Source organism: Meles meles, chromosome 13 (assembly GCF_922984935.1).
Source record: "Meles meles chromosome 13, mMelMel3.1 paternal haplotype, whole genome shotgun sequence".
NCBI lineage: Eukaryota > Metazoa > Chordata > Mammalia > Carnivora > Mustelidae > Meles > Meles meles.
In genome coordinates, this window is record NC_060078.1 from 31,471,535 (window position 1) to 31,485,351 (window position 13,817).

The following is a 13,817-nucleotide window of genomic DNA, read 5'->3' on the forward strand; positions in this document are numbered from 1 at the left end:
GGCTCGCTCTCTTCCCCTTGTTCAGCCCTGTTTCTTGACTGGGACACAAGCTGCTCACTGCAACTGTGGGCACAGAGAGCGGTAGTCTGCGAAATGGGTAGATCCAGGGGGTCAAAGATTAGTGTTGGGCATCAAGGTCATGAAGAGAGAAAGAAGGAGACACCCTCTCTTAGGGAGGAGAGGTGCTCACCATCTCCCCACCCAAATGTAGTTGGACATCCCTTCGACCCTGTGGCTCTGGAGAGTGGGCCCTGCGGTCAACTTAGGGGAGCCGAGAGGACAAGGAAAGCAGCAACTCTGGGGGGAGCCCAGGCGCCTGGCTCCGCGTGGCACTTCCGATCCGGCTGGGCCGCACGCCGCTGCTCTCCCCGGCCCTGTGCTCCGCCCCGGCCGCGCGGCGCCCCTAGTCCGACCCGCGCCCGGCCCCGCCCCTCCCCGCCAGCGTGCCCACCCCCGGCCCGGCCCGCCCCGCCGCCCCCTTGGCCGGCTCCCGCCGCGTCCCGGAGCGTCACGGCGCGGGCTGACCGAGCGGCTCGCAGCAATTTGGCACGGCGGGCTGGCGCGTCGGCCGCTCCGCTCTCCCGCCGGCAGCCTTGGGCGCGCGGAGCCAGCGGTCCAGGCGGTGGCGCGGGGGGCCGGGAGCGGGCCGCCGGCGGCGGCGGCGGAACAGGCTAAGGCCGGCTGGCCCGCGCTCGGCAGTCCGGGGCGCGCTCCAGTCTCGCCGGCAGCCGGGAGCTGGGGGCTCGGGCGCCCTCCGGCCCGCGTCCGCGCGCGGCCACATGGCTTGGCTCCGCGCGCTGCTGTCCTGCCTGCTGCCCCTGCACTATGCGCTCTGTGCCGCCGCGGGCAGTCGGACCCCAGGTGCGTGCAGGTCGGGCGCGCGGGGCGCGAAGGGTCCCGGGTGCCCGAGAGTCGGGCTAGTCCTTGGGGGCCCGGAGGAGCCCGGCAGCATTCGAGCGAGTGGGAGTGGGAGGCGGTGCGCGCCCAGGGCTTGAGCTCATTTCTTCCCCTAGGTCTCCAGCGCTGACTCGCGATTGCTCTTCTTTTCTGGCACAAGAGGCAGAGAGAGACCCTAGGAAAGGTTTTGGAAATTTGGAGTCTCTTCTTCGGGGGTGTATATTGGTCTCTGTCTCTGTATTTCGCACTGTATTTCTCTAGTCCCCCCCCCCCCACACACAATCGGTCTGTGTCTGTCCTGTGTGTCTTTCACTTTTAGTGTCTTCTCCCTCTCCAACTTGTGTGTGTGTGTCTGTCTCATCCTTATGGAATTAGGCTGGCAGGTGGTCGCCCCACCCGCCAGGGAGCACCTGGCACTCACACTCCTGCTTGGAAACACATGCCCAGCCCTCTCCTCCAGCATTCTCCGGCTCTGTGCAGACACCCTCCTTCTCACACACAGACCAGACACCCTGCACCCTCACCTGCTGTGGCTCTGAGCGTGGGGAGGGGGCACTGGTCATTTCCAGACAGGCTCCCTGCTTGTCTGTGAGCTCTGTGTACTGAAGTGGGTTCTCTTTAGCAGAAATCTTGGGGGTCTTAATGGGTAAAACCAAAAGAGACTTCCCCCACTGGAAGTGCCTTAGGCATAGGAGGTTTCAGGAGATCTTGTTTTCTAGGCTTCATCAGTAGTGTGAAGGGGCCTGGGGAGGCAAGAGATAGAGCCATGTGGAAATGAAAATCCCTCCAAACTCCAGTCCTGAATCACCAAGCCTGGAAGCCAGCGAGCTGTCATTCCTGCTGGGCCTGGCTGGGCTTGGGGAGAGCTGTGCGAGGACCTCGCTGTTGGCATGCAGCCTAGAGCATGGGGCCATGACCTCACACTTAATTCAGTCCGAGTGGGCAGGTCACCCCGTGCGTCTCCTTTTATTTTTGAAGATCTATATTTACCGGGCTTGGTGCTGGGCCATGTAGAAATCTCAGCAGCCTCTGTTGACTTTAAAAAGTTTTCTTTCTAAACTTGGAAAAATATAGAACCTGTATTCCCTCCCTCCCCTCTCCAGCTCCTCCTTTCCCCCTGACACGTGCCCAGGATCCCCTGGGTTTCTAGGTGTGTTTGTTTTGCCAGCTGTGTTCAGAGAGCTTGGCGAGGAGGAGGGGCCTACCCCAGGCTGGGCGGGTGACTTCAGCACTGGGGTGGGGGGAGTTGGGGCAGATCCTGCCATCCCTCACTTCGCCCTGGGGGCTTTCGGGGGAATCTCAGCCCATTTCTCGGCAGTGCCCCAAATTGGAAGGCTCGTTGCTGGAGTGACAGACAGACTCTGGCATCATTCTTTTCTTCTGTTAAGTTTAACAGGGCCTTGGGGACTACAGGGAGCAAGTTAAGTCCACAAAGTACTTGAATGCCGCTCAGTCCAAGTGCAGAGATCCAGAGGCTCGGGAAGCCCTGGATGAGTCTTGGATGAACTTGGACTAAGGGGTTGCTTCAAGGTGACGCTCAGGGTTGCAGAGACCTCCCTGCCCCCGTGGGATTGCCGGTCTCCTTTTACCTTTGCGCAGACTACGTTTATATAACTCTGTTTGTTCCAGCAGAATCGCGTCTCTCCGGAAAGCTCCGTGACTATGGTGTGACAGTGCCATGCAGCACAGATTTTCGGGGACGCTTCCTCTCCCATGTGCTGTCTGGGCCGGCAGCAGCCTCCGCAGAGAGCACCGTAGCGGAGGGGCCCCCTGCACCGCAGTCACACTCGGGTCCCCTCCGGGTGGCCCGCAGCCTCCGGCGCCCAGAAGGAGCCACGGGGCAGCCTGGCCGGGTGGGGCGCCCCTCTCTCTACTTCAATGTCACGGTTTTTGGGGAGGAACTGCATCTGCGCCTGCGGCCCAACCGACGGCTGGTGGTGCCCGGAGCCTCGGTAGAGTGGCAGGAGGATTTTCGGGAGCTCTTCCGACAGCCCCTGCGGCGGGAGTGTGTCTACACTGGGGATGTCATGGGCATGCCTGGGGCTGCTGTCGCCATCAGCAACTGCGATGGATTGGTAAGGACAAGCCTTTCATCAAGCCACTTTTTGCCCCTAACCCCAGGCCATCTGAGCCTGTCTGACCCTGTTTCCTCCTTGGCTCCTCTGTGTTTGGGACTCCTATGGGCACAGTGTATGGTTTGGGGCTTCCCTGCCTCCAGAGAGCTCTGCATTTGCCCCGCTGGCCGCCAGGTTGCCGCTCTAGTGGGTGTGCAAGGCCTGGTGTGGATGGTGTCTTGTTCATTCCCTCATGATCTGTGGACACACGGGATGCCAGCTTGCCTAGCCCAGACACGTGCAGGGGTGAGGAAGGCAGGCTTGGCTGGGACTGAGTCCTGGCTGGACCACTCACCCTCTCTGCGCTGCTTTCCCTTATGTGTGAAGTGAGGATTTATTCATAATGCACATATTTACCGTTGCGTCCCTTGTGCCCAGCACTGTTCAGGCTCCGGGGGGTACGTCTGGGCCTGGGGCACATGTGGTCCTTACCTTCACAGAGCAGACATGATGGGACCTCCCTTACCTGGCAGCATGGGGTCGGGGGTTAGCACCCACCGGGCATGGGGTCAAGGCTCTGGCGGCAGTAGCGGCTGTTAGGATTCTTACTGTTAGGTCCTCACTCATCCCCTGATGTCCTTTGGTCCTAAAATCTTGTCTGCTCTTTCCCAGGGCCCTGCTCTGGGAGCTCCCTTTCTCAGGACCTGTTCCCTCCTCCCAAGCTTGGAAGGCCCTGCTAGTTGGCTCGCTATGGCAAACCAGAAAGCCATGGGTGGTTCCTGTCTGAGGCTTGACTCATGCTGAGGTTCAAGTCCATCCCCCGGGGGTCAGGCCTTCGTGAGCCTGTGTGGCAGGCCCAGGGCCCTGGTGGAGGTTCTTTCTGTGGCCTCTGCCTTGTCAGGTGGGAGCTGATGTGTCCCAGGAAAGGTCCCCCTTGCTTTGCCCTTTCACTTGAAGTGAGGGATGAGTCAGATTTGGGGGGATGGGAAAGGGGGTGTTTCTTCCCTAGCAGGGCTGGGAGCACCCCTCACTCTCCTTCCCTTGCGAAGCATCATCCTGCTGATTGTCACATGACCTGTGTTTGGGCTGGTGTGTCTCGATCTTTCTTTTTCATTATCAGCCCCCTTCAAGTGTCTTTTTAGCCATTTTTTTCTCCACCTCCCCTCTTGAAATTTTAAGACCACAAATGGACTGCACATCTGTTTGTAAATTATATGTGTATCTGTGCTTCATATATATATATAAAAAGAATACATTTTTGCCTTCCAAAGAATGAGTTTTTGTCCACATTGGAGGTGATGGCGCCCTCCCCATCCCCCACCGGAGAGGCATGGTCTGGGCAGTGGTTGGCTCTCAAGGTTGAGCGTGTGCTGGAATCACCTTGCATGCAAGTGTTCTGTGAGGCCGACTTTGAGAAGCCCGGGTTGTGAGCACGGCTGTAGAAGGCTGAGGCCTTGTCCTGGGCGGGCCTTGGCTGCCACCCACCCTGGACCAGCAGGTTTATGCAGCAGAAGCCCGTTGGCCGGAGCTGTGCTGTGGCCACAGTTTGGCTCGAAAATCCGAAGGGATGTTTGCGGTCGCCCAGGGATGCAGTGTCTGTGCAAACGGAGAGACGGAACGGTCTAGAGCAGACCGGCGGCTTGACTGCATTGCATGAACCCCTACAGCCCTCGGCTGCAGAGGGTGCCGGCCATCTCGGGACTGGGCTGTGTCTCCCATTTCTTTTGCTACCCCTGTTAAAGTACCCTGGGCCCGACAGAGGTGTCAGTGGGTGATTAACACTGTCCCTGAGTAACTGTCCATGGTCTTTGCTTGCCACCGGGACACCGTTTCTGCTGTTGGCTGTCTCCTTAGCCAGTCCCCAGCCACAGCCCAGCACAGAGTCCTCCCTAGGGCAGGGATTTCTGTGTTCCCAGCCCATTCCAGAAAGCTACCCTGTGTCCCCTGAGAGCAAGGGGCTCTTCGCAGTGACCCAGCTGAGCCACCTTTGGACACCAAGGCCACAGGGCAGCATCTCTGATAAGATTTAACTCTGCATCTATATGTGGTCTTTGGCTCTTAATTCCATCCTCCTTGGCATTGCACGTCCCGAAGTCATTCCTTCCCAAAAATTATGCACTGACCACCGGCAGTGGGCAAGTCCTCAGGGAGACAGAAGAAAATGAAAGGGACACATGGAATAGTACCAGCTGGGTGTCTTTCCTGCAGCCCAGACCCAGCTCAGACTGGATCCCCACGTTTGTTAACTTCGCTCATTGTGTAGCCGAGGAAACTGAGCCTCAGCGGGGAGCGCTGATGATAATGCAGACGGCCTCTGTTCGCATAGGACCGAAGAGTTGATAGAGCCCTTCAGTCGTGTGTGTGTGTGTGTGTGTGTGTGTGTGTGTGTGTGTGTGTGTGGTGTGTGCAGATGTTGTCATCACCCTGCTTTGCAGAGAGTCCCATCCCTGCCCTCAAGGAACTTGGGTGCCAAGCAGGAGAAACCCCTCTATGGTTTCAGCATTCTCTTGTTGGTTTTCCGGAGCCTGGGAGTGACTGTTGTCTTTGGTGCTGGAGAAGGTGATATTGGAACTGGGCCTTGAAGGATGAATAGAAGTTTGCTGGGGCCAGAGGAGGGTGGGGAGGGCGTTCTGGGCAGAGGGAAGAGCGAGTGACAGTGCTGGTTGGATCCGGGGAGGGGTTGCCAGGAGACACAGTGGGAAGGTGGGCTTTGGCCCGACCTTGAAAGAAGGCAGGATAGGAGAGAGGGCCCCAAGTGGAGATGGGGCAGCCTAGTATCTGGGAGTTGGAGGCACAGGCTGTGTGACCTGAGCAAGCTGCCTTCCCTCTCTGAGCTCCACTTGCCTCTTGGGTACATCTCCGAGGCTAGAATGGGAGGGCTCAGAGCCCCTTCCAGCTTCAACATTGGCGCTTTCTGACACGGGGCAGGCCTTGCAGAAGGAGTTTGAAGCCAGACCTCTCTAAACCTATAGTTAACGCCTCCCTCCCTAGCTGGTCCTAGGATCTGCTTTGTGCCGGATGGGGCTGCTTTGGAGGTATAGGGAGGAAAGACTCTAGCCCTGAGCTTGACCCTCATGGCCAAGCAAAACTTCCAGCTGTGTGAAGGTCTTGAACAAAGACCCCTTTGTGTGGACAGGCTGCAGCCATTTGGATCTTAGCGGCTCTGGTGAGATGCACCATGTCTAAACTGGTGGCCTGACCCTCATTTCCTACCGGACCCTGCAGTGGGGGGCAGCGGGCATCACTGCCTTTCCGTCTCCCGCCATCCCATAGAGTGCCATGTGATGGATGCTGGGAACGTTCTGTGCACTGTGGTTAATTCCTGCTAAAACTGGGGAATGGGTGCTTCCCCTCACTTCCCACCTGCTCTTTTGGAGGGTCTGGTGGGACACAGCAGTGCAGAGGGGTCAGAAAGGACCTAGGAATGAGGAAGCCAGGACCTCTACCCTGGATGAGTGTGCAGGGTATTGGGGACCCAGACCTAAAAGCAGACAAATGACAGTCTTGTGTGATGCAGCAGCAGAAGGATCGATTTTTGGTTAGGGAATCTAGGAAGCCTCCCTGAAAGAGGTGGCATTGGCTCAAGACTGATCAAACATTATAAAGATGAGAGAAGTTGTGCTGGGCCTCTGGCCAGCAGAGAGAATGACTGACCCAGGGCAGGCTTGAGAATGTTTGGCAGAAGGGAAGAAAGGATGTGGGGTGGCCACGTTCTATCTGCAGAGAATTTCCTCTGGGGCCAAGGGCAGCTGCCAGACCCTGGGGTCCCCGCCCGGGAATGTACCCAGGCAGCAGCTGCAACCTGATGGGCCACCGTCCAGGGCCTTTTTCGGGGAGCCCAGCCAGTCAATGCAGTGGTTCTCCTGACACTCCTGTGACCCCCAGCCTCTGGGGGCCTCTGGACTGGGAGGGCCTGTGTCACCTCAGGACCCCTCCAGCTGGAGGCCAAGTGCAGAACAGACCCCCTATTAGCGATTATGGCTCTGAATTCCTGGGAGGAACATGGAGGCCTGGGTTCAGAGCCAGTTCTTTGTGGGTCCAGGAGGGCTTGTGGGGTATAGGAATAGGGTCAGCAGAGTGGGGGACCCCACATATCATCTAGAACCCAGACCAGAAGTCTCCCCCGACCACCACTGCCATCTCTGCCTCTCTGGTCCTGGGCCTTGCTGCCCCTGCACTGGGGCGATGGGGACTAGGTTGTGCTGTTCATGCCCCGCCTTTGCCTCCAGGACTCTGTGAGTCACCCGCCTGGTGTGGAAGCAAGGCACGTGTAAGCTTTGTTACCATCTGGTTCCATTTACCACCCTGTGCAGCTCATGCATATTCAGTGGCTTACAGAGCAGACCCCTGGCAGGCCGTGGGAGGAGGAGCGCAGAGGGGAGGGTGAGTCCCAGCCCTGCTTCTTGCTCCTGCCTGCTGTACAAACCCCAGCAGCTTCGGAGCCTCAGTCCTTCCTCTGTAGAATGGGATTACAGCGGGGGAGGGGGCAGGTGGGGATGGATGGTGACAAGGTCCAGGGTTTCGGGGTTTCATTAGGCGGTGATGATGAAATGTTCCAAAACAGACCACGGTGGTTATTGCATGACTCGGTGCGTACACTAAATACCATTAAATTCTACACTTTAAATGGGGGAACTGTTTGGTATATGAATTACATTTCAATAAAGCAGTTAGAAAATGTGGCTGGCCAGCAGTAAGGCCTGAGAGAGGCGGTGTTGGTAATTATGGGGAGACAATCTAGGGTCGTGGAAAGTGTGGGGTCTCTTTGCTCGGGTCCAGACTAGCAGCGTGACCTTGGGTGAGTTTCTAAATCTCTCTGTGCTTAGATTCCTCATCTTTAAGGAGTGGGGGTAGGGGGGTGGGGCGGGAGCAACCACCTGTAGGATTATTCAGAGGATTAAATAAGATAATGTAAAAGAAAAAGTGCCTTCTCTGGTATAGGCTGGGGTCTTAAAAGGGGAACTAATTTCAGTGGTTCTTGGTAGTAACGCTTCTTACTTCTCTATAGTAATTGCTATTGTCATTACAGTTATTAGGAATAGCGGAAAACACTGTAAATATGGTTAGAGTCCCTTGTATTGCAACAATATATAGATTAGCGGGGTTCTCTGGGGCGGGTCTGAGGCCATCTCTAGTCCCCGGGGCCGGCCAAGCCCTGCCTTCCCTCTGCTTTGGCAATCTTCTCTGTCTGATCAGCCGACTGGCGCTTGCTCGAGGCGTGGAAGTGTGAGCCTCACGGCCCATCTGCGATAACCCCACATGCCCTCCAGGACGGGGATACTGAGAGGCTCAGGGGAGCACTGTGCTGTGACAATCCTTGGGCCCCTGGCCAGAACCCAGCCCTTGACTAGGTCCTGGGGGTGCAGGGATGAAACTCGACCCTGGCTCTCTCCCCAAAAGCCCACAGCTGAAAGAGAAGGCAGATGTGTGCCGTGGACAGTGTGAAACAAGAGAGACCGTCCTGAACTTGACCTTGTGGGAATGCAAGAAAGCAGAATGCCCTGGGTAGGTGGCCTGGAGTTGAATGTTGCCAAGGACACGTGCTCAAGAAGGGCTTCCCAGGGAAGAGGACATTTGGGCCACATTTTAAAGCCACGGTAGGAGTGCTCAAAGCTGAGAGGTAGAAACTGTAGGCATTCTGCAGGGAAGGAATTCAGGATTGTGATTCCTGTGTCTTCCCAGGATTCAGGAAATGGTGAGTCATCTCAGCTCTCCATGGGAGAGGGAGAGCAGTGAAAATGTGGTCTGGAATATCTTCGCCTCCCCTTGGAGCTTAGACTTGTCGCTCTGGCCATAGAGAGCCACAGAAGGTTTGTGAGCTAGAGTTATGTTTGTGCTGGGGTAAGTGATGCAACGCTGGAGACTTGCCTGTGGCTCACTGGTGTGCCTGTCAGCACCTGTTACTGCCCCGGGACTGCTCCTTGCTGGCTGAGGAGTGGGCTGACCCAGCAGCTCCTTGCGAAGCCTCCTTCTCTGCCCTGCCGTCCACCCCTGCCCTGGGGATGTGGAATGTGAGGTCTCGAGTTCCAGAGGGACCCTCGTCCGCCACCCAGCTGCCCTGTCTCTGTACATCGTGGTCTGTGGGCCACCTGCCCTCACCCCAGTATGCTGACAACCCTGGGAGGGATGGAAGGGGTCTGGCCTCACCTCCTTGCTCCCTGTGCCTCCCCAGCCTGGAGAGTGGCTTCTGCCCTGCAGACCCCCACCCCCACCCCAGCCAAGCTGATGTGTTCACACCTTGCTCCGCAGCCCCCCACCTTTGCTCATGCCGTTCCTACCTCCCACAGTGCCTTTCCCTTCCCTCCACTTGATACCTCCGTCTCAGCCACCCGGTTTTTAGGAACCGGAGACTGGCTTGCACCTTCATTTATCTCAGCACGGAGCATAGGCTGGGCTCACGCAGCCCAGGAGGCCGTGGAGCAGGGAGGCACTGGAGAAAGAGAGAGGGCCCGGTATAGTAGGGGAGGTGGGATTGTGCCCTGTTTAAAGGGAGTGTGGTCTAGCTTTGTGAGACCTTTGAGTATTTGAAGGAGAGATTAGCAATAACGGTTTTTAAGCAAGGTGTTCTATTTGGTAAGACGGTGTGTGGGCCCAGCACAGCAGGACAATTAGCTAGAGGCCTTGGATCGCCCGTTGGGCAGCTCGTGAGGCGATGGGAGCATGGCCCATGCAACCGGGTCACCTGGGTTGACATCCCAGCTCCGGCTTTTACCTGCTGTGTGGCGTTAGACAATTCCTGAGCCTCTCTGTGCTTCGGCGGCCTCGTCCGTGAAGTGGGGATTATAATAGAAGTCACTTAGCCGAGTTGTCCTGCATGCAAGGGGGTTATGAGCATGGTACCTGTTTGCTGTTCACTGTTGCTGTGGAATGGTGTGAGCTTACGGGGTGAGTCTGCTGGGTTGGAGGGGCTGGGTGGTGGGAAAGAAGAAGTCAAGAGCATCTCATTAGTCTGCTTGACAACCCCGTGCCCCGGCCCAGAGGTCTCCGGGCTTTCAGCTGGGCAGCCAGAGCCCATCCCCTTCCTGACCCCAACCAGGCCTGTTAGTTTTTCTCAGGCCGCACCCCGCTCCTGGCCTGGTTTGCCTTCTCACCAGAACAGTCCCACTGGGTTCGTAAAGGGCGGGGTCTGAGCTTAGTCACCGGTGTGTCCTTAGGATGCTGGCGCCCAGCCTGCCTCGAGGTGGGTTCTTGGTGGCCGCCGGCTGAGCTGACCTCGCGAGGGAAGGTGGCAGATTCGCTCCAAGGTGGCATAAAGCTTATGTTCGCATCTCCTCAGCCCATGAGATGAGGAGGGGCAGCGCGCCTGTCACTCTCTCCGTGGCTGACTGTCCATCTGTCCCAGGTGGGTGGTGACAGGTGTGGTACATGTGCTGTCATTTGCCCTCCCACACCCCTGGCCGCTGTACCGGTCTGCTGGGGCTCGCTGTCCCCCAAGCCCGTGTCCCCAGCATGTGGGCCTCACAGCCGCGCCAGGGGTGGGGGCCCGAGTGGGTGCGTGAGCTGAGACCTGTCTGCCCCCCTGCTCTCCACGGCGCCCTTCTCTTTTGTCTCCAGAGCTCATGCCCCTCCCGAGGGTAGCACCTGCTTTTCTGTGCCTGCTCTTCTGGGGAGAACCCTGGTCTGCTCCTCAGAACTGAGGTCTGCAGAATGAAAGCGGGACATGGTCTCTCGGGAGGGAGAGGGCTGTCCTCATGACGCCCCTCACCAGGCCAGCTGGGAAGTGGCCCTGCCTGGACCTCAGCCGCATCCCAGGAGGCAGGCAGCCCAGGTGTTGCTGGGGAAACCGAGGGGCTGGACCAGTTACCCACGACTGTGTGACCAGCTGGCCTAGAACGGACGTACTCACCGTGACCACACGTTCTTTCTCACCGCTCCAGTTGGCCGGGCCCTTCTGCTGCTGCTTGCTCCGGGCTCCCCTGCGGCTGCTCGCAGCTGGAGGGTGGGCCGGCCTGGAAGGTCCGAGCCGACCTCATTCCCACATCCAGCGTCAGCGCTGGCCGGGCAGCGCTGCTCCCTCTACCTGGTGGGCACGACAGGCCTCCTGCACGCTGTGTCAGGGGACACTCCGGGACAGCATGGTCACAAGCTACAGGGCCTCTCCGGGCCTAGTCTGCCAAGTTGCCTGACGTGGCTTTGGTGTGTTCTGTGGGTCAAAGTGAGCCACCAGGCCAGACTAGATTTTCTGATGGGGAGGAATGGATGCTGCCTCTGGAGGGCAGGGGCAGCAGAGTCTCACTGCAAAGAGGCGTGTGAACAGGGCCAGGAGGATGGCAGCCATCTTCGCAGGCATTCTCCCATACTGTGGGCAAGTCACTTGACCCCTCTGAGCCTCAGTTTCCACATCTGTAAAGTGGGTGTCCTACCTTATAGTTTTAATTCATTAGAAATCCAGCATGCCGCCATAGTGTCAGAATCATAAATTGTAGCTTTATCACGATCATCGATCTCCTGGGATAAATATGGAGACTGAGGCAGGATCCACAGCAGGTTTGTTTCTGGACCTCTGGTCACCCGTTCTAGTGCTCTTCCTGCCTCCCCGAAGGCCCTGTCCTATCAGGGCCTCTGTCTGTCTGAGCAGATGTGCAGGGTCTGGGTCCTGGGTAGTTTTCTTGTCTGGAAGGTGGTCTGGTCTTGCAGTATTTCACCTCCCTAGTCTCCCCATGGCTGGGCTGTGCTGTCTGCCCTGGATTAATAACTTATTTATGATATAGACTAAAAGCCAGACATCACCTCACTGCTGCTTCTTCTGAGCAGAGCCAGTGAGGGCTGGGCTAGGGGCTGGTTCTGTTTGCCTTCCCCGGCATCCTCAGGCTTGCTGGTGGGAGGGCAGCCTCTGGGCCGCTGAGCGTGGTGGGGGCTGTGCTTGCCTTCCTTCTGCCTCCCATGCTCAGTGGCTTAGAGGCCAGGGAGTGGGCTTTTGGAGGGAACCCAGGGCATTTGTGCCCTGGGACGTTTCCAAGCCATCTGCCAGACCTGGCATTCTGTTTTCAGCAGCTGGGCCTTGCCCTGCCTTCAGAGCCTGCGAAACAACAACAATGACCCGGACCACAACAATAACAGTAATCTTTGCAGGCTGCCTCAGCTCTGACAGCCGAGTTTCCTGTTAGCACAAATAATCCTTGTGTTATGAAAACCTCCAGTGATGAGTTCAGCTCAGCATCGTTTGCCCAGATGACCTTGACTTTGGCCCAAGTGCAGACAGCTGTGGCCAAAGGAGGCTTTCAGGGCCTCTTGGTCCCCTCTTAGTTTTCCAGACGAGGAAGCTGAGGCTCAGGGAGGGGAAAAGACCCAGGGTCACACAGCAACTGTCAGGACCCCTGGCTCCCTGTCCAGTGCTTCCCCACAATCCCACTCTTGGCCTCTCCTGAGTCAGTGGGTAAGGACCAAGTAAATGTTGACAGTGATGCAGGTCGTCAGCCCTGTGTGGGTCAGAGATGCACCAGCCATGGCCACGGCTTTAGAGCCCAAATGTTAAAGCGATGGGCCCGGCGGTTGCCCTCTGGGGTGCGTCCTGGCAGTCCTCGGGCCTGGGTGCCACCGCGAGGGCAGGATGCTTGTCCTTGTTTCCCTGAAAACTGGGAAGCCAACTAAGAAAACACAGTGTCAGCTGCCTGGTTAGTAGGATCTGAAGGTCGAACAGAACCTTCTGGTGTTTCTTGGCGCGAAGTCAGCATTGCCACTGTCTTAGCCATTTTTGAAATCCAGGAGGGCAGTGGGCTGCTAGTTCGCACTTGTCAGAGGGTAGCAGACAGCCCGCAGTCTTCTTTTCTTCTGCGTTCCCTCACATGGCTGAGGGGTGGTAGAACAGGCTCCTTTCAGAAAAATGTTTGATTTGAAGGTGGGAGTGTTTGTGGGGACACTGTTGGTCTGAATGCAAACCCTGTTTCCAGTGGGTTGTCTGAAGCCTTTTGTCAGCCTTTGCTTTTAAGCTGACCGAATATTTATAACTTGGATCTATCCAGAAAATGCCCATACCCCCCAACCCCTCCCACCGCCTCCCCACCCCACAGTAGACGTTCATTCTGCCCCTGGAGGCTAGCAGGAGCTCGAATTCTGAATGAGCAACTCTAGCCCAAAGAGGCCTTGTGTTCTGTAGCCCGACAGGCCGCTGGCCTGGGTGCGTTGAAAGCTTGGTGCTTTGTCACCTTATAATTCATCGCCCCTAGTAGGGAGACTGTAGGTAAAACATGCTGTCCCCTCAGCCGTGTCGACATTGTATGGGGAGCGGGTCCCTCACGAAGGCCCATATGCCCGAGGGAGTTCGTTAAGGGGGCTTAGCCCGAAGGATGCTTATTGAAGGAGGTTTGGTCCCAAAGTTGGGCCCCTGGTGTGTCTCAGTATTTGTCCTCCCGAAGCTTACATTTTGAAGAAATAGAGAGGAATATCCCCTGGGTGGGGACAGAGCATGGCCACGAGCCACCGGGGACATGGAGGAGGGAGCGATGACGGGGTGACATCTGAGCGGGGCTGGAGGGGCAGTCCCAGCAGAGCTCACAGCAGCCACGGAGGTATGGAGGCCCACGTGTGAGCACGTGTGGTTCCAGGTGTGGAACAGGGCCCGTGTGGCTGCCGTGGGAGGGGAGATTTTTGTTGCCAATAATTCCCAAAGGGAAACAAACAGGGCTTGACAGGAAACACGAGTTGGCTGGGAGGTCCAGATGCCACCCCTTTCCGGGGCGATAGTTGTGGCCTCCCTAACTGGTCTTCTTACCTCTGTCCCTGCCCCTGGCTTCCATCACCACCAGCAGCCAGAGCAGTCTTGCTCAAGCCCAGCGCTCCCGTGACACTCCTGTGGGGGGACCCAAGTAGGCTGGGGCTGTGGTCCCCCCGTCCCCGTCCTTCTGGGACCCCTCCTCCTGTAGTGCT

At 57.5% G+C, this 13,817-nt stretch overlaps 1 protein-coding gene across 1 annotated transcript in view; it reads left to right on the forward strand.

The window, feature by feature from the left end:
• Positions 1–637: 637 nt before the first annotated feature.
• Positions 638–13,817, forward strand: part of ADAMTS14 (ADAM metallopeptidase with thrombospondin type 1 motif 14) — a 72,019-nt gene continuing 58,839 nt past the window's right edge. Inside the window, exons 1-2 of the mRNA XM_046026583.1 lie at positions 638–861; positions 2,530–2,972. Of these exons, the coding sequence (XP_045882539.1) occupies positions 780–861; positions 2,530–2,972 (525 nt within the window). The 5' untranslated portion in view covers positions 638–779. The remainder of the gene's footprint in view (positions 862–2,529; positions 2,973–13,817) is intronic.